At 44.0% G+C, this 24,862-nt stretch overlaps 1 protein-coding gene across 6 annotated transcripts in view; it reads left to right on the forward strand.

Moving 5' to 3' along the window:
- Window positions 1-24,862, forward strand: part of PEX5 (peroxisomal biogenesis factor 5) — a 96,350-nt gene that overhangs the window by 60,935 nt on the left and 10,553 nt on the right. For 3 of the 6 annotated variants that reach the window (XM_069243035.1, XM_069243036.1, XM_069243037.1), the window contains exons 6-14: window positions 469-571; window positions 5,670-5,760; window positions 6,111-6,233; window positions 6,515-6,604; window positions 9,194-9,313; window positions 10,477-10,620; window positions 11,032-11,102; window positions 16,253-16,453; window positions 17,196-17,361. In XM_069243035.1, the coding sequence (XP_069099136.1) occupies window positions 469-571; window positions 5,670-5,760; window positions 6,111-6,233; window positions 6,515-6,604; window positions 9,194-9,313; window positions 10,477-10,620; window positions 11,032-11,102; window positions 16,253-16,453; window positions 17,196-17,361 (1,109 nt within the window). The remainder of the gene's footprint in view (window positions 1-468; window positions 572-5,669; window positions 5,761-6,110; window positions 6,234-6,514; window positions 6,605-9,193; window positions 9,314-10,476; window positions 10,621-11,031; window positions 11,103-16,252; window positions 16,454-17,195; window positions 17,362-24,862) is intronic. The other 3 variants (XM_069243038.1, XM_069243039.1, XM_069243040.1) reach the window with 2 other exon arrangements.

Genomic DNA, 24,862 nt, shown 5'->3' on the forward strand with positions numbered 1-24,862 from the left:
AAAGTACTTAATGTGAATACCTACATCTTATCTATCTTCTGGTGCGGATAGTGACTCCTTAGCAGAGTGGCACTGATAGCAGGAAACTAAAACATTGTCCTAACTAAAACCAATGCAGCCATCTTGGAAAGATATAACTAAATAATTGCGCTAAAACAGAGCAAGCTAAGTAGGGTAAAAGTCACTGGGTGACGGGGGCACAGGCCTGCAAGCCAGAAGGCTAAGCTGACTCCTGCTGGCCAGTAAAACAATATAGGATTCTCTACAAGTCTGTGTAATAAATTTGCTGCTCCCTGGTGTAGCAGGGACCTCAAAGACAAGTGACCATCGACCACTGGTTGAGGTCTTGAACATGTTTCTTTCTTATTCTTTGTCTCGTTCCGCTTTGCAAATTTGCTTATTAGCCACTGGTTCTAGTCTTTCTTCCAAGTGTGCACCTACTGACTCCTGCTGGTCTCTCTTCTCCAGATCCGCTCTCTGTGTCCCCTGCACAGTGGGCTGAGGAATACCTGGAGCAATCTGAGGAGAAGCTCTGGCTGGGGGAGGCTGAAGACCAGGCCGCTCATAAGTGGTAAGTCTGCATCATTCGCATTCCTTTCTCAGCCCTTCCACAAACAAATGTTCTGTTTATTTAGGCAGGCATTCCTTGTTTCTGCTCCTTTTTGTGTTATTTTGAATGCTTTATTAATAAAAGCCGTGACCATTTATTTCACGCAAGGATGTGGATTAAACGCCTCTAGTCAGGATCTGTCCTTCTGTTGTTCAGAAGGTGTTCAGTTCTTCTCTCCGATTATTGAGAATTTGATAGATAGTGCCTATTTAAAATCACCTCTCTGAATATAAGCACGTGGACCTCTATGTAGGTGCTGGTTGTGGGTCAGGTCATAGTCTTTATTGTATTTATTTATTTAGTGTTTGTTAGAGAGCGGAGCCGTAGGGCACTGCGGTGCCAACTTTAGCAACCAGATGAAGGTGAATGAGTGGTTGAGAGATATTAAACAAAAAACAGGTTATCAGAAGAGAAAGCCATGAGGAGCCTGATCTGCATTTAACAACACGGGTCCAGCACCAAGAAGGACCAGCTCCTTCTTCTCACTTTTCAGAGCAAGGAAGAACGGCTGAAATACTGAGAGAGGAAGCGGCGTGGGGACATAGCTGGGGGCATCGGTGACTTGTCTCAAGGGTCCGTGGCGTGGTCCGCTTGACTGGCAATGCACTTATGGTATTAAAGTACCTCTGGCCTTGACTGGTCTCAGTGCAAGTGCCTGGTTAAGGGAGTTGTTGGAGAGTGTTTCAGGGCGGTAAGTAGAAATCCAGCTGCAGCCTTCTGCGTGTCCTTAGTGTCTGTTTAGATACCTTTAGTTTGAACAACACATAGCTCCTTGCCATGTGCCAGGCTGGAGCAAATCAGTGCTGTAACTGGGGACGAGAAGCTTTCCTCGGTGGTCAGGTGGGTAGAATTATTTTCATTTTTGGAGTTGTAGCTAAAAGTAAACAGTCACTTGCAGTTTGCTGGCACCAGGAAGGTTGGCATTCTGTCTTGAGCGCTGGTGGCACACGCCTTGTGCTGGCATGGGCATGCCCCCAGTAGTTTAAACCCAGCAAGGTGTGGCGAAGGATTCTCCTTTTTATTTACACCGACCGGAGTCTTCAAACACTGGCATTCTGTTTTTTCTGCGTCTTGTAACTGTTGGTATTTTTTCAAAAGAACTTCTGTAGTTTAGAGAATTGCACTATCTCACAGATGAAAACCCACTTTCCAATTGTCACAATTTGCAGGAGGGACCCTATTAAGCGATTTGTATTTTTTTAAACCTGCGCCACTCCCAATCTCTTTTACTCCTCCCAGACCTACAGGAAAGTGTCATTTGTTCAGGTGTCTGGAGGTGGTTAGCACCAGCATTTATTTTTGGGGACAGCGATGAAAAGGAACCTGCAAAAGGTTAAAAAAAAAAAAAAAAAAAATAAAAAAAAAAGAGCTGAAGTGTAGTGTGGTGGAAGACCTGAGGTGGAATCACAACTAGGCATCCCTTTGAATTCAACAATCCTGGCATTTGTCAGCACTTGGTTCCTAAGGAAAAACTGAAAGTTTAGGCCTCTGCATTTATGTATTTATTTTTTTGTATCTTTAAGCAAATGAGGCACTATCACCCTAATCTTACAACTCTACTGCATTGCTTGAACAAGGGTGCAGGAATTGAAAATTGGTTCCTGCCATTCCACTTCTGAAAACACTAACTCTTGATATGGTAGAAGCAGGCCAAAAGCCAACCTCCCACTGACAGCAAAATACTTGGAAAACTTATGAGCTCGCACCCACACACTTTAGAATCAAAGAATATCTGTGCCTTCATTTATTTAAAGGTTTCCAGCTTTTTTCCCTTTGTAGATGAAAGGCTTTTCACTGCCTGCTTCCACCTATAGCTTTAGTCAGCTGTTCATAATATTTGGATTTATTACAGCTGTAAGCATTTTAGCATTAACTAAGCACGCGGAAGCTTGGATAACCCGTGGTAGCTGCAGTTCCAGCGAAGGGAGGTAGGGAGAAGCAAGTAATGTCACTGATGACCGCGGCCCCTGTTCCAAGCTTGGCCTATAAAGCTCCCGGCTAAAGTTAAAGGGTTCCACTTCTCTCCAAATATAATTAAATACCCAAGTAAACCATATGGTGGGTTCAAAACCTTGTAATGCTCTCATTTTTAATAAGTAGAGTGCAGGGAAAGGATTCCGGTAGGCAACAGCCTCATTACAAAAACGAACTTCCACTGTCACATGAGAACAAGAAGCTGCATTATTTTCCCTTAATTAGTGCAGCAATTTAATTATTTAATATTCCAGTCGTTGAAGAAAGCATCCTGAACACTGCACACTCTCATCTATTTTTTTTCAGTAAAAGTAAGAGCTGGTGGAATTTATTTGGCGTCTCATCATGTGCCATACATTCTTAGCTTCAGTGAAAGGGTCATGTTCTGTCTGCTGTATTATGTATTGTCCCCATAGTAGTCATCACATCTCTTTTTGACAGGGTTTTATTGGGGGCAGTGCAGAACACACAGGGTAAAAAGTAGTCTGTTGGGTGGTTGCATTGTTGGTTCACACAAAGGGATTTTCGGTTCCATTGGTTATTGATGGTTTTTCCCTGCTACCGACAGCAAGTCTCTGAGCAATATGCACTCATTTCCCCTCAAAATGTTGATGCATCCTTGGTCTCAAAGCATCCTAGACATCAACAGTACCTCTGTATCGATATAACCCCGAAGTCGAGGTTTCCTCATTATCAAGAAAGTGGCCATTAATGCCACAGTTCCATTTGCATCGTTGAGCCTGGTAATGAAAGCAGGGCTCGTCCTCCAAGAGTCCATGCTCGAAGTTTCCTACAGTTCTGTTTTCAGACTGTGAAAGAGCCTCACCATCAAGGCTGAACCTAACATTATATGAGGATTGGGAGCCAGGTCCCGTGTACTGGGGGCCAAGATGCCCTCCTTTGTACTTGTGTGAATTTACGCACAAATTACTCCCATTGATAGTGGATGAACATATTGAATTCTGTAACATCCAAGACCTTGAAATGGAAAGTATTGGGCACCGACTTCTGTGCTATGACTTTAATTTGTTAATCGTTTTTGTATGACTCGAAGTGATTTCAGTACCTTTAATTCACAAATATGGTAGCGTCCATGTGGCTCACAGACCCTAAATCAAATAGAAGTCTACATACTGTTTTGTATACCTTGTAATTGCACAGTGGGCTTGACTCTTCTATGGACATTCTTGTAGACTTCACAAACCACTCAAACCTTTCTTCATTAAGTAAGAGAAGGACTTCATCTGAGGCCCCCAACATCTGTGCTGCAGCAGTGAATCTTGGTGGAGGTGGTTCAGCCTAGCAGTAGGTTGTCTGCTGGTGGAGATGCATTCCCACAAATGCAACAAAACTAAAGCTTTGTCCAGTGAAGAACAGTGGCTGAGGTTGGGAGGCATCATAAAGACATAGCTGCAGTTGTGGCAACAACCACTTCACCAACACGTTGCAAGCCCAGAAAGCAGCAATTTGGCCTAATGTCTAAGGGCGCCTAACAACTGTTATTGAGAAATGAGCTAGCAGCTGCTGTTTGCTTCAGAGAAACAATCACTTTTCTAAGGTTTTGACTTGTATTTTTGTAGTCCTAGTGGCAATCCAATACTTCCTTTACAACAAACAAAACTACAATAGAATACTTTTTGAAGGATGGCTTCGGCTGGTAGCCCTATGTCAGGTGAACAGAAAGAGGCAGTGCTTAGAAGGCACAAACTGCATACAAAACAGAAGTTAGCTAGCCTGCAATGAGGAGTTAGAGAGCCCGTGCAGAGCAAAAATGAAACATTTTTAGAACTCCTTATGGTAATGTAGGTGTCATTTCAAATTCTGCCACCGGACAATAAACACTTTCAACTTCCCAAATGTCTGCACACTTAACAAACATCACCTGTTTTTGCAGGAGATTTCACCTTTACCCAGATGTGGCATCCCCATGTGCTCCTCTGGTGCCCAAGCTTTGGTGCTTTTTGCCACCGAGCAAAACTTAACATTCCTTGCTGAATCAGAGGTCAGACTGTTTAGCTTTTCTCAGTCTTTTCTACTACTTTCTACTGATTGGAGGGACCAATGAAAGGGCTGGGGACCTTGGTCTGACAGTGACCATAGAAATAAGTAAGCTAACCTCTCAATGGTTGTCTTGTCTGCCTTCTTGTCCACCCCCTGAAGTGGTGGCAGGCTGAAAGGGAAGCAAAATAGATTGCATGTCTTTCAACTAGCTTAGCAGCGAAACCTTAGGGAAGGACTTTAGTGATAAAGATGAATACCCGAAGAAGCCCTGCATGTGTACACTATCTTCTAATTCTGCCCTTTGTGTGTGCACTCAGGTGCTTGACACTAATGGGCGAATGGGAATCCGAGGCATGAATTAAGACTTTCATTTGTATGATAAATAGGAGCTGGTTACCGTTTGCCTGACGTACTCTTGCAAACTCGTATAATCTCAAGAAAAAGCAATATCCACCTTTCACACTACGGGGACAATTTAGTAGCTAGTCTAAGCGTAAATAGGATAAGTCATGCTAACTAGCTTTAGCATTCACTCATTTATGGGCATTGCTATAGCAATCTTGAATCATTTTTGCCAGTTTTTTTTTTTTGTTTTTTTTTTGGATTCTCACTTCCTGTCTCCCTTGCTTCTGGAAGCAGTCTGCACTCTTCTCTTTTCAATTACCTGTTCAGTAGCTTTCTATCCCTGGTTCCCCCTTAGGTCATGTGATTTTCCATTGATGTCCTTATTTTAGTTGTGCTGCACATGCATCAGTTTCTAGGACACGACCCCCCTGGATCATACAATTCTACTAGTGACAGCTGAGGGTAGTTGTGATGGACGTGAGGCTAGCTAGATGTACCACTAGTCTTTTCCTCAAATATTTGTAAAAGTTTGTAAACTTTTTTACAATGTAAACGTATAAGAACAGTGAAGCAGTACAATTGAAGGAGCTTTTATCAACCTGATTAGGAGATTCCGCAAAGGCCAGTATTGCATGGGGGAATGGAAGGAATATTTCTGGGTGGGGAGGGTATATTCTGACTTCTCATGTCTATTGACTGACATGTCAGTCTTTTTTCATGTCTTTTGCGGGAACTTTAGGTATGAGGAATATCAGCCCGAGGAGGACCTCAGGAGAACAGCCAACGAGTTCTTGTCCAAGGTGGAGGATCCCAAGCTCTCAGGTTCAGAGGTGAGGAGGGTTGGGTGGTTTCTGCTGAGCCTGCTAGTGTCTGAAGCTTCCTTTTAAGATATCTGGATAAGACATTTGTGGTTTAGTGCCAGTAATGACAAGTCCTAGTGCTGTATTAAGAGAATTAAACTCTAAAATACTAAGATATATTTGAGTAAAGCACCCATTAACAAATATTTTTTAAATGGCATTTTGTAGACATCTGGAGATGAAACTTTGAACATCTCTTTACTGAATATTACCCATCTTTCCCTCTCTCCTTTTCTTTCTCTCTCTCTCTCTGTTCTGTGTTTTGTGCTTTCCACCCCTTTTGTTTCATTTTTGCCTCATTCTCACCCCCCTGGTGACAGTTCATGAAGTTTGTCAAACAGATAGGAGACGGTCAGGTCACCATTGACCAAAACCAAGTGACGGTGACCCCCAGCCCCCCAGGGCAGGCAGAGCAGTGGGCTGATGAATTTTTACAGCAGCAGGTAGGAAGGGACCTCTCAGAATTCCAATCAGGTATCACTTCCTTTGTAGAAGAGAAGATTTCACGTTGTCAAAAAGCGTTAGTGCAACAAGTGGCAGTGTTGGTCTTTGAGCCTCTATCACAGTTGTTCTGGGATTTATATGCGAGTAGGATTTCACAGCCGTGGGCCTGCAATTGTAAAGACGGGCAGAGAGAGAAGAGGTTTTTCACTCCCAGCTATTTATTTCATTTTCCTTTCAGGGGGTTCCATATTGTATTGTTTTTTTTTATCTCCGATGGTAGGCTGCCTCGGATGCCTGGGTCGACCAGTTTGCAATCAGTGGGAACCTGGCAGCAGACACGGATTTTGAGAAGGCTAAAGTAGCTGTTGAGGTAAGAGCGCTAACTGATGAGGGTGACCGTGGGTGCGTAAAACAGGATAACTTTCATCCCCCGAGTACCACTGTGGGGGAAGTAAAAATGAGAGCTGGAGCTATAATTCTCCAGAAAATGCAAACCTGACTGGCATAGGACAGGACAGGACCCTTCCCAACATTATAATAAATGAGGGGGGACATCTGCACTGGATACACACAAGATAATGTCTCTGCAACATTTTTTAAAGGATGGGCCAAAAAGGGAAGTGATGAAAATCGTTAATTAATATTGTGAGGGATGTTTGCAGAGAATACGCCCAAGAGGTAGATAAATCATGACAACCTCCATACAATTATTAAGGGAAGGCACAGAGCGTACACAAGTGTAGGAGGGCAGTGCAAGGCAACAACATCTCTTATGGCTTATGACTGTCTCTCATTTGTTGAAGTTGATCTCTCTTCTCTGATCACAGACCATTCCCCTCCCCACCCGGGTCTTTCAGGCTTTTACTTCAGCCTACGGTGACGCCTACAGTGAGGCAACTCTTGTGTAGGGTCTTTTTAAGCCGAATCCTTAAGCTGTCTACCCCATTTGAGTGGTGAGTGAGAGATAAGGTAGCTTCTCTTGAGGAGCTGGTGGGGTTTTTCAAGATCAAGCATAGTTAGGAGAGACGTATTGATCTACCATAAAGTGATTTCACTATAGAGATGAACGTTTAGATTTGTAGGAATCAAATTGAAAGGAAAAAGTTTTATATATTTGTAGCCAAATTTCCAGCCTTTTTCACATGTAAAAATCATGAGCTTCCAATCATCGAGTGTCCCAGATCATTTTTTACACACCCAGGAGTGTCAACAGAGATTAAACAAGATGAGCTCTTGAAGGTAGAAATCCGTAGGTGCTGTTTAACATTTCAGGGTATCTAATTCTGTGAACCAAACTTGATACAATATGACTTTGTGAAGAACAAGTTCCTAATTGTTGGTGTCAAGTGATTTCCCTGATAAAGTTTTGAAACACTAAATGCCCTTTTAACTTCCTTCACAATCTGATTACCAGTAAATGACTGACTGTCAGTTTCAGGATTCCAGATCCCTCCCCCCCACAACCCAGCACTAACAGGCGCTTCAAAACTAAAATGTACCACTGTGGTTTATTCTTATAACTCTTACTGCCTTTTTTAAAAGAAAAAAACTCCTAACAAAAAATTAAAGAGTAGAAGATTTGTGAACTGCTTACCTCTTTCTTGCACCATCAATGCCACCCTCTGTTCACTCATGCAGCACACGGAGGCCAGAACTCCATAAGGCCGCGCGTTATACATGCTTGATCTGAAGAGGGCCTTTTGAGTAAAAATACATCTGCCTGTGGGACTGACTAGCCACAAAATTTGGACAGGAACGAAAATATAGATTTTAAGATGGAAATATATTTTGTTTTCCTAATACTTAATAATTTACTGTCTAGGAATGAAAGTTGCTATTTTCAATAATTTATTTTGGAAAAACAAGGAAAGAAAGACCATGCACTGTAACATGGGGTTCTGTCAGGTGTGTGTGTTTGTACGTCTAGTTCATACCAGCCAGCCCCTCTGCACTGCAAGAGGCTCTTAAGTCAACTTCTCTGGGTGGGATCATGAGTTGTTAGATCCTTCTGTTAGCAGAACAGGCTGCTTCTAGGACATTGAGGAACAGGGATGGTGGGCAGATGGCAGCAGCCATCGGTTTGCATTGGAGATGCACCCAGTTTTCCAGTAGGTAACTTGTGTGACAGGTCTAGGCCTCGTCATCGTAGCAGGGCTTCGTTTCACGGCCCCGAAGCATGCTAACTGAGGAAAATGAGGGAATACCAGAACAAGGACTGTGCAGGACCAGAAAACTGAGAATCTTTCTAGAGTGAGGCTGAGATGACAGGAATCATCTTTACCACTAATGACATGCTCACTGTCTACCATTCTGTTCCCTCCCTTCACTTTCGCCTCACTGCTCCTTGTATCACTCCTTTTGTTACCTTCTCTTAATGGCACCCTCCTCTGCTTGCATCACTTCTCTCCATCTTTTATGTCTTAACTATGTGTTCTGTCCCCATTCCCTCTTCTTTCACTGCCTTTCCTCTCCCGTTATCCACTTCACCCTCATCCGTCAAATCCTCTCCTCTGCTTCTCTCTCTTCTCTGCCTTCCCTGTCCTTCCCCTCTTTCATTTCTTCATGCCTCTTTATAATTTACCCTGCTTGGCTTTTAAATCTCTAACTCCCATTTACTCTTCTCCCCTTCCTCTGCTTTCCATTATTCCCTCCTTTCTTTTGTCTCACTTTTCCTCTACCCTCTCATGCTTTCTCCTAATCCTGTCCTCATTTGTATCCTTCCATATTTTGTTTTCCTTTCCTCATATTCCCCCTTCGAATATATCCTTTTCCACGTCTTTTCCATTTTTCAATACCTTTGCTTTCTCCACTCATTTCTCTTCTACTTATTTATTTTATCCATACCTTTTACTTTCCCCTTTTGTGTTGTTCACTTGTTTGCCTGGTTGCTCATTTCCTTCCCCATCTCCTCTTTCAACCTCCTACCTCCTGCAACTCCCAAACTCATCTTCCTTCGCAGTCCGATGTTGATTTCTGGGACAAGCTGCAGGCAGAGTGGGAGGAGATGGCGAAGCGCGACGCTGAGGTGCACCCCTGGCTGACGGATTATGACGACCTGACCTCCTCCTCGTATGACAAGGTAACAATCGGCTGAATCTGTTTGTGTCAGGGCCTTGATAGGAGGAAGTTCCCACTGACCAGAACATGTTGGTAGGATCCCCAAATGTGTTAGCAGGTGAGCTTTCACTGAAGCACACACTAAATAGGAGGAGCTAGGCCAGTGGTTCCCAATCTGTGGTCCTGGGACCCCCTGGCGGTCCGCGAAGCCTCCTATGGGGGGGGGGGGCGGGGCAGGAGGAGTTGGGGACTGCAACTGCTTAGAAAATTAAATAATATTACCATATTAGGTCCCCAGCTTTCAATAATGACTCAGTGGGGGGGAGATCCCCAAATCCAATAAAAATTCAGTGGGGGTCCCTGGGCTCCAGAAATGATGAAGTGTGGGTCCACAGAAGTCAAAAGTTTGGGAACCACTGAGGAAGCTCACACGGACCCGTTCATTCTTGGGGAGAAAACCACAATGATGAACATCAAACAGATGCCCTGGATTTCTGGGGCATCTCATGGATGTATGTCACCTTATTTACTGGTAAGCAAATACAGCACTGTTGAAAGGTCTCTCTCACTCTCATTGCCAGTGTGGGCAAGAACACAGTGATTCTCCATCAAAAGAGATGCTTTGCTGCCTCCTACACTCTTAGAAGTGCCTGAATAGGATGCACAACAGGTCAGGTGCTCTTTGGTTCCTGGGCTGGCTTCAGAGAGGTCGATAAGTCTGCCTCACACCTGTAAATAATGATCCTTTAGCAATTTGTTTTACAGGTGATACCGTGTCACATTTGCATTTAATGTGATCTGTTATAACACAAAAGGCCTTCTTGTGACCATAGTTTCTAGCAGTAGTCCTTTTTTTATGTTGGTGCGCACTATCATTGATATTCTTCTGCGAGTCAGTGGTCAGAGTCCAGCTAGTAGAGTGGAAGTGCGCACCACCTCTCTCCCACACTCATTGATGTGGCTGTACTCTGTAGAATCCCTTATTATCTGGGGCAGTTCACACAGGGAGAAACCAAGAAGCATGCATATGGAACTGGGGGCGTTGTGTAGCACTGACAGATATGGCGCAGATTGGGGCAGATGATGCTCCTGGGTACAACGCGCACTGCAAGAGCCAATGGGCGCGGACATGGGCCTGCTGGTGGATGCTCGTGAGAGTGATTCACATTGTCTCTTTCTCCCCAGGGATACAAGTTTGAAGAGGAGAACCCAATGAGGGACCACCCTCAGGCCTTCGAGGAAGGCCTGCGGAGGCTGCAGGAAGGGGACCTCCCCAACGCCGTGCTGCTGTTCGAGGCCGCCGTGCAACAAAAGCCCGACCACATGGAGGTGAGAAACGTGCCTGGTCGATGCACCTACTCCAGGTGGAAGTGGACTGATCCCAGGGCGGAGTGGTCTGTCCGAATATTTTTTTTTTAACAGCAAACTAAAATTAAAAGGAAGGCTCTTGAATATTTGTGAGAATGTTGTCCGGTGGCTGTCTGTATTGCGGGATGCCTGTTGTGTGAAGGAGGAGAAAAAAGTGACTGTGGGCCTTTCGGCAGGATTGATGAATGTATGATCCAGGGTGGAGTGGTGAGGTGGCCCTGACAGCATGGGCTGTGATTTAATTGATTTTAATAGGGATTCTCACTGCGATGCTTGCAAATCAGATCGCGCCTAGACGTAGGTAATATGGGCGCAGTACGTTCTTTAGTAAGTGTAAGGTAAGACTACTTTTCCTTGTTTATTTCTGAACAGGCCTGGCAGTATCTGGGCACCACCCAGGCTGAGAACGAGCAGGAGCTGTCTGCAATCAGTGCCTTGCGCCGGTGAGTGCCAAGACCTGTGATCTCTAGAGTAAGAGACAGGACAGACTGACCCACATTAATCTGTCTCTGTTTTACACTTCTTCTCAATGTTTTTAGTTTTCATTTGTTGTACCAGCATGCCCCCCACCCCCTCCTTGCTTGAGTGTGGCAGTATTTATTTCCAGAAAAGAACCAGGAAATTGATCTTAAAATCGTGCTTGTTGGTCATGATAATAGTGCCGGAAAGTAAATGTACTTGCTTATGACTGACTGACCGCTGCATCTCCACTTAACATTATCATAAGGTTGAGCATATTGTAATGTAAGATCTGGAGACAGTCACTGGAAATAATCCTGCAGTGCAGGTGTTCGATCCCGGGGTGGGGAGTAGGTGTATGTCACACAAGCGAGTGTCTATTATTAGTGCAGAGCCTGTGTAGCTGAACGGATGCTTCCCAAGGCCACCAGCATAGGTCATTCTTCAGAGTCAAATGCTGTTGAAATACACTTGAGCATCACACAGTGAATGTGTAAACAGTTTTCCAAGTCTCATTTTCTGTTGTGTTTATCTCATTAGTAAGAGTTATTTCACTCTTATGCCACAGTGGATGTGTGAACATTTGTGCAAGTCTCCTTACCCTATTGTGTTTATCTCATTATCATGAGTGATTTTACTTTTTTGCCTCTTATAATGCAGAGCAGCTCCTATGATGTTTTTGCTCCAGCTGTCACCTTTTATGGCTGTTACGTGAGGTTTATTTATGGATTTTTCCTTCATTTTTTGCATCATTCACTTTATTCCTTCCAGTCCACCAGTGTTGTTTTCTGGTATCGCTTTTCAAAGCCCTACGTGTGACACCGAATGGAGTGGCTTTTTAGTGGATTCGTATTTCCTTTTTTATCTGAATTGGGGATTTAGGAAAGGGTTTGAAATATTAGCATAACTGGTCAGGATAGCTTCCATTCGGATGAGCATGATGAGGGCATGTCTGATCTCCTGACTTCCCTACAGTCCCAAATGTGTGAGTTTTAATTTTCAAACCCTAGAGAAGTGTTGTACATTAGACAATTATTCCACAGCAACTACTAACCTTCACCACTTGTGTCCTATCCAGTTATGGACACTAGTTTCAATTAATAATCTGCACACATCCTGCTTGAATAGTCTGTGTTGTTGGTCTGTCTGTTTAGAGAGACGTTTTATTGCAGAACAGTCTTATGTGTTCAGCCTGATTTTCAGTACTATGGCTGACTATTTTGAATGAGTGCAGGAGTAAGATATTGAAGGGGGTAGGGAATACGTACTAGTGCCTGGCCTCAGAATTTGATGCCAATGGCATTAAGTCAGTCACTGATAATGGAGAACAATTTCACTTGGTGCTGCTGAGGTCAATCACCATATTTTACTTAAAACTCCCTGTTCACCCATGGACACCACCAGTACGATGCTAACGTGGTTCACATCCCACCTCTGGCAGAAAGATGTTTGTTTAGATGGAATCCTTTATCAGTTTCTGTCTCTTGTGCATTTCTAGAGTGATCTGTTCCTGCTCCCATGATGTTCATCTTGTACATGGAGTTACTGAGAATATCACTCGACCATCAAGTCGCAGCTATCAGCTAATATACCAGTGACACCCAGCATCAGCCTAAAGTGTTGTCAGCAAATTATTTATTGCCTGGATATCATTCAGACCTAAAAGTTTGCTCTGCATCTTAATCACACTATAAAAACATTGGTTGAGCTTGTTCTGAAAATGTAGGAGCACTTAAACCCCTCATCAGAAGGTTGCTCAAAAATTAGCTTTGATGACACCTTCCTTCATCTTTCACACTCTGATAGATCCCTGGGCGTTGCTCTTGGCCTCTCTGTCCTTCGCTGACCGTATCAACAGAAAGGCACACACAGCGTAGGTTCAGCTTAAATTACTCAAGCTGTTTCTTTCCCTAGAAACACCTGTCTCACACCTAAGGCCTTCATCTTGGTATTTATCTAAATTTCGAAATAAGTGAAAACATCAACATTTTGAAGGTAAAAATTAAAATAACACCTGTTTTAGAAAGCCAAGCTATAGAAAAAAAAGCAGGGAGTCGGTAAACAAAATTGAAAATGTAAAGCATCCCTTTAAATGGGAAGGAGGGAGGTTTGGAGTTAGGTTTAAGGTACTAATAAGGGAAGGGGTGTGTAGTGAGGTGTGGGATTACTTTTGGCTGTGATAGAATTAAGGTTAGAGTTTAGGTAAGATTAAGAAGTAGGATTAGGGTTATCGTAAGGATAGTGTTAGAGATTCAATTGGGGTTCAGTATAATGTTAGAGAAGGGTAGATAATGAGACTAGTATCAGGGATTGTGGGTTAAGATTAGAGTTTATAACAGTTTAGGATTAGGGGTGAGGGGGCCTCACTACAAGTGTACGAGAAAAAAAGAAACATCTTTAAACTTTTGCCTACAAAATTAATTGGCACAATACATATACTTCTCCTGAAACATTGTTCTTCGCGCTGTGCAATTTTAGAAGCCTAGATTGCTCATTTTAGCGCACATTGTTGGAGGCCACACATTACATGTCTACCAGAGACCCCAATGTTATCAATTAAACCTGTTCTTCATGACTAATTGACATTCAGATAAAGTTCAATCGCATCTCCCTTACCTTTAAACATTGAGTTTATTTTCCTGTTGAATCAATTTTAAAGCCTGTTGTGTGGGCTACAAGGCATTACACTTGAGCAAACATGTTGCCTGTAAACTGGATGTGTTAAGTGGTGATGTATGTTTTGGAGCACATACGTGGACATGTGTAAAAGTCGAGAGGCTCTAAGAACACACAACAACATATACAACTAAATTGAGCCTCTGCTACAACCCCCCTTTCCTCTTCAGACTTACTCCATCATGGTACAATTCGTCAAAATCTCAAAACCCACCTCTTTAGTCTTCTACCTTTCTAATGTAGACCTTATCACCTTCCTCACAAGCTTCACCCCTCTGTGATGGGACAATTACATCTTGCAGGCCTAGGATTTCGGTACCTACCTACCCTGGCTCCAGAATCGGTCCACTTCAGGATATGTTGAGTACCTAATGAAGTTGCCATTCTTATTAAACATTGACATTGCTTTGCACCAGGGACCTACCTCAGCCATTTATGAAACACTCCAACTGAAAACATCTGCAGACCCCGTGGTTCCATTTGGTTCAGACCTCCTTGAGACCATGAAGAAGGTTGGAGCTAAAACAATAAAGTGAACATAAGAGGTTCAGAGAAGCCGATCATGACTCCTCTTTCTGAAGGAACACTCTCCTTTTGATGTACAGGTACCTTCATCAGTAAGTAAGAGGTTTAATTCTTCACCCACCTTTTCAAGGTATTGAGAGGAAGCACAGACGCCTGGCGTCATTGTGGTAGAAAGTCTGCCAGTAAACTCTAAAGCTCGTCTGGTTTAGTCAGTAGTTTTCAGAAACCAAAAGAAGACTTAAAAGAAAGTTTTTAAATTAAGCTTACAGACTGAAGACCAGACTATCATCCCAGCAAGACCCAAAGTGAACTTTTTGGCTAATGGGTATTGCGCTGGGGTCACAAGGAGATACTTCTACCTGCACATAACTAACCTAAACTACAGCACAGGAGAAGACCCTACTCTTGCCATTTTCTGGGACTCCATCTCTGAGTGTCTTGTGGGTGAAGATGTGTGGAAAGCGAAGACTAGGGCTGAAATTGTGAAGATGCTAGTCCTAGAGAAAAGAAAGGGGCTTTTTCAGAATCTGTTCCGTGTGCTCCAGGAGTAGACTTCTACCATCAGATAGTTTATACAACATGATGCCAGAAGCAGCAGTTGCACTAAAGAACTTTAATAAAACATCTGAAAATACAAGCAGAGAACAACAAAGTCCAAAGAAAACAGCCTTCGGCAAGAGTACTGTGGGCAGCTTCCGTGGTAGAGAAGTGACAACCCCCCCCCCCACGCTGCCACACTTCCCAGGGACAGGAAATTCCTTAAACCATTGTGCACCTTGGAAAAGTTTACCAAAAGGCACATAAGTGTCAGGCCACTCATAGGCAACAATATTCTAATGTCTGATGTCAAATAAGCTTCCGATAATGGAGAAGCATGCTTACATCTGCATCATTTTGCTTTTCTTGATATCACACACCATCCGTTGATCGGCCCTCATCCAATATGATGCAGCTCTAGAGCGGCAGCGAGTGCAGCCACCCGTGTTTGGAGCACAGACCCATGCCTGAGTGTTTCCAGTTTTCATGCTGGAAAGCATTAGGCACAAAGTGTGCGCGCGCACACTCGCGCTCGCTCACTCTCTCACTCACTCACTCTTAAGGCTGTACAGCTTTATATAACAACTTTTTTTTGCATGGCATCTAGTACCGTGCTCCTGCGGCGTCTGTGCTTTAAATGGCAGCTGTTACTATTGGGAAGTTTAATGACCCTCCACTCACCATCCTCCCCAGGGGCCTAAGTTGGCCTCTGGGGACTTCAACGCTTAACCTACCGATATCCGAGACACAATTTAAATTGCTGAGCCGTCTTGATAATTCTCCACTCCGCAAACAAGGCGTACCATGTATGCTATTTCCACAGTCTGGAGACCCAGACAGCGGATCCTGGCATTCCTGAAAGCTGCACACTGGAGAGACAAATAGGGGGAGGTTCCTCAAAATGTACACATCACGTAACACAATGACTCCTTGTCCTTGTAATCTGCACACACCCAAGGGTGGGCGTGTAGTTTCACACTTCCCTCAAAGTTGGAACGATATTAGAAGATGCTAATGCCTCATCTGCACTCCCACGAGAGGGCAAATACATTCCTGCTTCTGCGATTCATGCTTCTTCGCTTTCAGTAACTGTTGCTTTGGAAAAGCATTATCTGACTCATTCCTTGACAAAAACAGCAGATGTGACTTTGTCCCTCTCTTATTTAAAATGTTCCTCCTAACCCAGCGACCTCCAGCTCCCTTTCCCACTGTTCCCTTTCTAGATAATAATTGTATTAATGCTTTGTTTTGTTTTTAACCTTATTCTCTACTAGTATCCTTTCCTTTTCTCTACACGTATATTTTTTCTATTTCGATATCTCTGACTTCCTTCCCACCACAGCCCTCCTTTTGCTCCACGTCCTTAAATGTCTCCTTTTCCCCTGTTTTTGGGAAGGTGCCTGGAGCTGAAGCCGGATAACCTGACCGCTCTGATGGCCTTGGCCGTGAGTTTTACCAATGAATCCCTGCAGAAGCAGGCGTGTGAGACCCTGCGGGACTGGCTGAGGTACAACCCCAAGTACTCCAGCCTGGTAAAGGAGGAGGCGGAGAGCGGCCTAGGCCTTCCCAAGAGAGCCATGGGTTCCCTGTTGGCTGAGTGAGTACTTGTTTTTGTTCTCGTCTCTCATTGGGATATGCTCCCCCACAGTCCTAGCAGGGCCCCCGGAAACTCTTACAGAATATAACCCAGTTAGTGTTTCCAGCACTGCTGAGAGGTTTCACAGTCTTCCACTGGAAATGCGTGGTAGACATCTTTGCAGATGCTGGAAGTATTCGGTTGTGCTGTCCTGTGTCCCCTACGCATAACTTCCTTATTTCATTCCCTCTTTCTCACTCTATTTTCCTTTATTCTTTCCATTCCCATACACCACATTCATTCCACTCATCTTCACGTCTTTGTGGTTTCAATCTCCACTCCTGTTTTTTTCATTGTTCACTTGTCTTCTTCTGTCTCGAACTCTTTGTCTCTCCACTTCTCTTGTGATTATTTACCTGCTGCCCTATTTTACTCCTGCCTTTTCATTTCTTTCCCTCTTTTCCACCTCTCGTTGTCTCATTTTCCTTTTTCCTATAACTCAGGTAACTTTCTCCTTTTACTTAATCTTTCTTTGACTCGTGTTCTTTTTTCATTTTTTATTTTCTCCCCTCTTCTGCTTCCCTTACATGTCCTCATTCCACTTCTCAATGCTATTTCTCATAATGTTCCTCTTCACTACTTAATTCCATGTTACTCATCATCTTCTGACACCTTCCCCTATCTATGCTCTTTTCTGCCACTTCCCTTGTAACTCACTACCACACTCCTCTCCCCCTTGACCCTGCTTTTCGTTTCCCTACAGCTCTCTTTTTGCGGATGTGAAGGAGATGTTCCTTGAAGCCGTGCGCTTGGATGTGTCTAACCTTGATCCTGATGTACAATGTGGCTTGGGTGTCCTCTTCAACCTCAGCGGCGAATATGAAAAGGCGGTGGACTGCTTCAATGCAGCACTGAGCATGCGGCCAAACGTAAGTGTGTGGAAGATGGTGATACCAGAAGGGACTGGAAATGGTGTGGGTGGGACGCCGAAGGGCGACAGTCCGCTATCCCCTTCCCGCAGCAGAAAAGCCTGCATGGGTTGAATTAAATAGTCACCAATCGATCCAAAACTAAGCTTGGCAACGAGGTTAATACCTATTCTTGGGCGCTTCACATACCTCTTCTGCCTCTCCTTTAAGAGAGTCCATGCAGGATGAAATAAATCATGAGCTTACGACATTATAGCACCTACAAGAAGTGGGGCTTCTACTTATTCTCACCAGTAAAGCTCTAACACCAGGGGCGCCGCACACAGTTTGGGAACCACTGGCTGTAGTTTTATTGTGTCCGAACTGGAAATAGCTCAGTGGTTCCCAAACTGTGTGCGGCGCCCCTGGCTAGTTTTGATGACGCACCAGGGATCCGCGGCTCCCAGTTTGGGAACCACTGTAGGGAAAAGTAATTAACACAAGAGCCAAAGAGACCATTAAGGAGCCCACCTAATTCTGTCGACCGTGAAAGAAGAGCAGATTTGAAAAATAAAATTATCCTTGGACGCGCTTCAAATAAGCAAATGTTTTCAGTTGCAATTTCAAGTGATTGTAGGATTTCCCATAAACAGATCATACCATAGTTTGTTTTTTGGAAATTCTAACTTGAAACGTTCCCTCTTGAAACTCTGGTAGCATATCATTAATCATTCTCAGCAACTGGTGTTTATTTTACGCAACGTGATAAACCACAAGGCTGAAGACAAAGTGCTTTGTGAAAGTCACCTGACCCCCAAGATGGCATTGTTTGAAAATAGTGCAAAGCATTTTTAAACAACGGAATTTTGTAGTTCAAGGCAAAATACGTTTTTTTTCAATATACTGTCACCATGCAACAATCATTTTGTTATTTGTTCAAAGTAGTTTTAGAGCTATTCCAAAAGTTGTTTTTTTTGTAAGTATTTGCACATATAGTTATACTCCCACAAACATGCTCTCCTGAATTTAAAACGTGGATACTGCTAAATTATTCCAGGCTATGAGGTTATTGGCAGTGTGGTAACATTTAGTATCACAGGGGCTCATTCTTTTTTTTACTTGCATGCCTGAAGGTGTTGCTGCCTTGTCCTCATTTAGGCATGTTTAATGGTAATACAGAATGTTGTCCATTGGAAGGCTCCCTACCCCCTTTCTTTGTTGAGTGTAGCAGGTTTCCATTGCTAGAGTGAAAATCCCTGCTCCAGTATTGCTAGCTCTTGCCTAGCAGTCATACGCTGTTTCGGGTGCTGTCTGTCTCCAATCAACAAAACCCCCTAGCAAGTTCAGACTGTTCTGCCCTTGGACTCCCGGCTCCAACAACTGAAAACTGGACACGGAGAAGGCAGTTATACTTTTCCTTTTTGGGAGAGTCTTTGAACTTTTAATAGAGCAGACTTTCAGTTGGTTTTGGTACCAAAAGAGTATCAAAACTCAACCGTCGAAAGAGTATCAAAACTTGCCTCATTGAGCTACTAACATCATCTGGATGTCTAGGCAACCCTTCAGATCAGAGCCGGGCAGACACATTGTCAGGTGCTAGTCGATTGCTGGGCTGCGGCCAACCTGGATTTTTGAAGACCCTTTTACTCGGAAAGTTGGAGTGGGGATGCCCTGTGAGACGAGGAGCTGCTTGATCACCATAAGTTGACAGATGGACTTGCCTAAAGTATACTTCAAGGATCCCTGCAGCTCAGCTTTCAAAGATGCGAGACCAGTAGCACACCCTGATCCTCCGGCTGCGGACAACTTTTCCTTCGAAAGTCACTGGTACTCTTGCACTGCTGTCAATCCTCTCTTCAGCTTTCAGGTGGTTGTATGTCCGTGTCAGAGACGACTAGAGGTTTGCTTCCCAGATCATGGTCACCACTGAATTGACACCCAAACTTTTGGTACCCTGAAAACACTACCCTTGGCTTTTTGTTTGGTTAGGACCCTGGTTGTTTGGGACGCAGGCTTTGAGAAACAATGAATTTTATATATTTAATCTGAAAACTCAGATGCTGTGGCTTCCACCCACTGTGTTGCCAAGTGTTGAGCACCGTGGTCATTATTACTAATCGCCAGTTCCTACATTGCTTTTCTTTTGCCTTTCACATCCGTCTTTGTGTTTGTGTTACTAAATATTGTAGAAAAACTGAAAAGCCCTGATGGCCCACAACACAGTCTGGGTGCAGTCCAAAGGGATAAGGATAACATCAGCTAGGGAGTAGGTGTTTTAGAAAATCTATCACCCTAAAGTGTAAAATCTATTAAATAAAAGAACATTTAGGGATCATACCGTGCGCCTACAAGTTTCCAATGTTTATCACGTTTTAGCTGTTCTTTTTTTGTGCCAATAAATTAATCATATTCTGCTTTGAGTACTGGGTGGACTTTGATCTTAAGTTTTACCTATTTTGCCCTACAGTAACCCATGGTTAACAACAAAAGACACACAGCATAATGTTCAGAAACCACAGAATGCCCGTGGACCATGTAAGTCAAATCCATGTGAAACCAAAAGAATCACTATATTTCAGACTTCAAAGGCCTCTTAGTACCACTAAACGAAGTCCAATACATTTACAGCAAGAGACCTACGAAGGTGGTTGACAACAGTGTGTGGGAGGAGTATGGTCTGGCGTGAACCCTAAGGCAGAAGGAATAAAATAGATTTGTAGAGCCACAGGTCAACCATCATGGCCCAAATAAAGATTTGTTTATGGCTGCTGCTCTGGCTTCTAGGCCCTTTGGTGATGAGACCTTTGAGATTTCTGAGCAACAACTAGCCATTGTTTGGAGGATTAGGTTTGCAGTCCAGTTCCCCTGCGCAGGATCCCCTGTAACATTCTTCCAATGTTTCCAGGCCATGGTTGTCCCGAGATCTTCCTAGCTTTTAAAATATTTGTGTTCAAAAGGTTGGGTGGCTGTAACTGAGACAAAGACCAGAAAGGATAAGAAAGGCACCAGGGAGTAGGACATTGAGAATGAATACCTTGCAAAGGAGTAGAATAGGCTAGTAAGGAGAGGCGTCATAACATCTCAAAGCTACAGGAATTAGTGTTGAGGAGATCCAGTGGATGAAGCATTCAAGATTGAAAGAAACTATGGAGACATTTGACTACAGCCTGTACCACAAGCATTTGTAAAGATGCGGTAAGAATGAAGCAGTCCTTTTTGAGCCCTGCATCCATGGTGCCAAGAGAAAAGTGAATGCAGAGTTAAGAGGGTGAAGGCAATAGATTGATTCCTTATTCAACTTTTCTTTTTTGGTTGAATGATTCATGGAGGAGGGTTAGTTGGAGCTCAGACAGTAGCTTAATAACTTTATTGAGATTGATCTCAAGTTGCTGGCAGTATCAGCAGTAGGGTAGACCAGATGTAGAAAAGTCTGCATTGAGTCAAGCCGGGAGAGGTCAGGGCTCTACAGGATCAATACATGCAAGGCTAAAATAAATGGAAATGCTGTTTTTGATTTCTCCTGGTCCTTCGGGTTCCTCTCCTAGCTTGTACTTTGTGGTTGCATAAGTGTAATGGGGTTGTAAAACTGTTAGTCAACCATGTGACTCTGCTAAGGAAACTGCAATCCTGGACTCATCAAAAATCCACACAGATGCTGAAAACACGCATCCAGAGTTGTCCGAATTGTGTGGTTCTGCAGCTTGACTTTAAATGGTGCATGTACACGTAGGAGCTATCATAAGAATTGTCAGGTGTAATGTAGTCGCTACTGCACTGCCCAGGGTGTGGGACTTGGGATAATTTTGGATTTAGGCTGGACTACACACCCCAGGACTACCATGGACCTCCATGAACTCCTTGAACCACATTGCCTCCTCCAGCCCACGGCTACATAGTTGCCCAGAATGTTTTAGGAGATGAATGGAAAGATGAAGAAAAAGTCTCTCTCTTGCTCTCTCTCCATCTCTCTCCTTACTGATACATGGCTCTAAGACATCACTGATTCTGACCTTACTAATGCTATCTCTAATGGCTTCAGAATACTGTATTGAAACAGCAAAGCATCTTGAGAGGGAGTGGTGGGTATACTTAAAGCCATAACTGTAAATTAATTCATAACTGGGGCTTCTGCTTCCTTGATTGACTCTTATGCAACTTCGAGTTGTCATTGGATGTTGTTACCACATTCTTGGTCATCTACAAGTTTCAGGGATAGTGATGGCCACCATAACTGCTCTGCTTGACATCTCCTATCTAAGCCACTATGGGAAACAAGAAGACATTGGCTTTGGGAGTCTTTAATATTAAATGATGATAACCTTGATGACACTGCTACTAAAGACAGTTTGGAAACCTTTGCTACAAATAGTTTCTAGTCCACACAAGAAAGATCTGGTCCCAGTCGCTAATAATGGTTTGGCTTTTCAAGAAGTCTTGCCACTTGCTTGGACAGATGACTTCCTGGTTAAATTAAGCATTACCATCCCTGTTAGTAGTTTGGCGTGTTGGCATCTTGTAACTCTGCCCATTCTCATGCAGGGAAAGAAGAAATTGGAGTGTGTTAGTGATGGCCTTTACCTTGCAGTTGAAGACTAGGCTGGATGTTAGTGAGCCTAAGAGCCATCTGGACGATATCAGAGACAGCATGAAGGATGTATTCATACAGGAAGTGTCCACTGAGCATTCAGGCCAAAAAACAAGTTGCTATAATAACGTGAAACTGTGCACAAGGCAGTTCACATTTAAGTGGCGGAAGTCGTGCACTGAATCGGACAGACTTATATATATATATATATATATATATATATATATATATATATATATATATATATATATATATATATATATATATATATATATAAAAAGCCACTATTTATAAACCGACTTCAGCAGGTCTTTGGGTGCTCTGGGATGGCTCCCCTCCTCCTAGGGCCCAACCTCCAAAAATCAATCCAGCAAAGGAATCCAGGCCTCACCCCAGACTGAAAAACAGAAGCCACCAGCAGCTGTTCTGCTGCTGACAAGTTCCGTCCAGCGGTGATGTGCAGGTCCCTCTCAGTTTGTGTCCAGAGGACGTAGAAGGTTCATGGCACCAGGATCCATTATTTACCTCACATCTTTGGCACAGGGTAAAGCTTTGGCCAACCAAAGTGCTGCCTTTTTCAAAATGCAGTTGCATTCTCCCTATCTAGAGGAAATACCTCTAGCTAATATTTCCCTCTGTTTTTTGCTCCCATCCGGGGCTAGGAGTCCAGGTGTGAACTGGTCCGGTTGTCAATGGTAATTATTCCCAGGCAGTGCCCAGTGGTACTCGTTGCCAGGCAGCAGAAGAGTAGAAGAAGTTTTACTGTAGCAGTGAAACTGTGCTCCAAACAAAGGAGGCAGGGTGGGTTCCTACAAAGGATGTCTAGAGAAGTGAGACATACAGGCCCTCCTCTCCACTGTGGACAAAGGGTCGTCTCCAGGGAGACCAGCATCTTCTTGCCCAAAAATGACATTCATTCACCTTTACACAGTTTAGCACACACGTACCCATACAGGCCAGGCAAGCCTGACCCTTGAATACAGACGAGGGACCCCAGTTGTGGGAAAGGAACAATAAGTAATCTCCCCACTAGGAGGCAAGTACAAACCCCTGGGCAGTGATATCAGTAACACCACCACCAAGTATCTCGCAGTCCGGGTGGAGAGCTTAGTGGCCTCCTTCACTCGGATGGGGCAGAACCTAGGTCAGACGACGAACAGCACAGTACAAATATAGATTGCTTCCTGCTGGCCCAGATTCTTAAGCTCGCCGGAGGAAGAGCATATGCAGAATGCAGACTCTAAAACCCCGAGACGGGCTGAACAGCTTTTCCATGCTTTGCAGAAAGGGTTCCTCAGACAGTAATCCAGAACTGTGATGGGACAACCACCTTCAGTATTCTGATCAGTGCATGGTAGTGACATGGACACCAGAAAAGACGCCATGATCCCTTTCAAGTCTGCAGAAAAATACAGCTGGGATTTAAATACCCGAACATGGGAAAAGTGGGAGACGTGCCCATTTTACCAAGAGTACCTGTGCTAGGGGCAAGTCCTCCATAAAGTACTGACTGACTGACCCGAAGGTGTGCGGGGACCAAGTGTGCCTTGGACTATCTACAGTTTGTGCAAGTGCTTTGCTGGGGCCTTGTCTCTGTTTAATCTTTATCAGACAGTGAGGGGACCCTGGGGTGGGAGGAGTAGCGGACAAAGGTGTAGGAATAAAGAAAACGAGCAGGACGGTAGGAAAGGTAAAGTTTGGAAGGATGGAGAAGGGATGGGAGAGGCAATGAGAAATGATCGGACGATCAAAAATTATGGAAGAAAGGGGTCAGGAGACATGGAGGAACAAGAGAAATAGAGAAATGGAAAGGCAAGATTGAGTGTAGAGAGCAGGGGAGGGCAGAAAGACAAGAAGAACAGAATATCAGCTTTCGAGAAGGAGTGAAGGCGAAATGGAGTCCAGTGGTTGGGAGAATAAGAACATCAAAGCAAGTAGGGAAAGAGCACACATGTACCCATGCAGCCCAGGCATGCCTGAAGGTGAGATAAAGGCGAAGGACAGACAAGAGAGAGAAACGAGGCAAAACAAGCATAAGCAGAAAGAGAGGAGAAAGGAAGGGGGAAGAAATTAGGGTGTTGGAGGGAACAGAAGGAAGATGAATGAGAAGAAAGGATGTGATAAAGATTTAAAAGGAGGTAGAGAGTGGAAGCTGGGAGAAAGTAGAGTAGGATTTAGGTGGAAGAGGATAGAGAGAAGTGGGGAATGAGAGGAAAAGAAAAGTGAGATATGGAGTAAGGAGAGTAGGACGAGCGAGAGGATGAGAAAGACAGAAGTAGTGAAGAGAGCGGCTGAACGGGGAAAAGAGATGAAGGAGGAGACTGGTGAAGATAGTGAGGAGAAAGGAAAGGAGGACGAAGAAGAAGGAACCAGGAGACTCCCAAGCAGGGGCATCGCTGTAAGTGGAACAGCACCAGTGTTCAGGCGTGCAAGGTCTCCCATGGCCCCAGTATGGCTCTCTTTTAATATGGGCCTGTAAAGTGAGGGACATTTTCCCTGCTTGCATTAGTCCCTAGAAGACCCCTGCTACGCTACTTCTACCACAGTCCGTCACGGGGAAATGACCAATCTCTAAGTGTATAATCCGAAGGATGAGGGAGGTGGTAGGCCTTGATTGGACTAATGCCCCAGCTGTAGAAGTTAGTGTGCACCCTATAGATGTTTCAATGCTCCTCGAGTAGATGGGGGAGGTGCTGCCTCATGTAATGTTAATATTAATAATTACAGTAGGACTGATTGATCCCCAGTAAGGTTAATTGGTTGATGCGCCTGCTTGCAAATTGTGTATAACTTGCGTGTCCATCTTACAATCCCATTCCATTAATACCTGAATGTGTTAACCCTTCTTACCCTGCATTTAATCGTCCTGATCCAGCAGGGTAGTGTAGTAGGTTGATACACCTATGGAAGAGATCTGTGTGCACCTCAAGGACAGCA

This window comes from Pleurodeles waltl, chromosome 7 (genome assembly GCF_031143425.1).
Source record: "Pleurodeles waltl isolate 20211129_DDA chromosome 7, aPleWal1.hap1.20221129, whole genome shotgun sequence".
NCBI lineage: Eukaryota > Metazoa > Chordata > Amphibia > Caudata > Salamandridae > Pleurodeles > Pleurodeles waltl.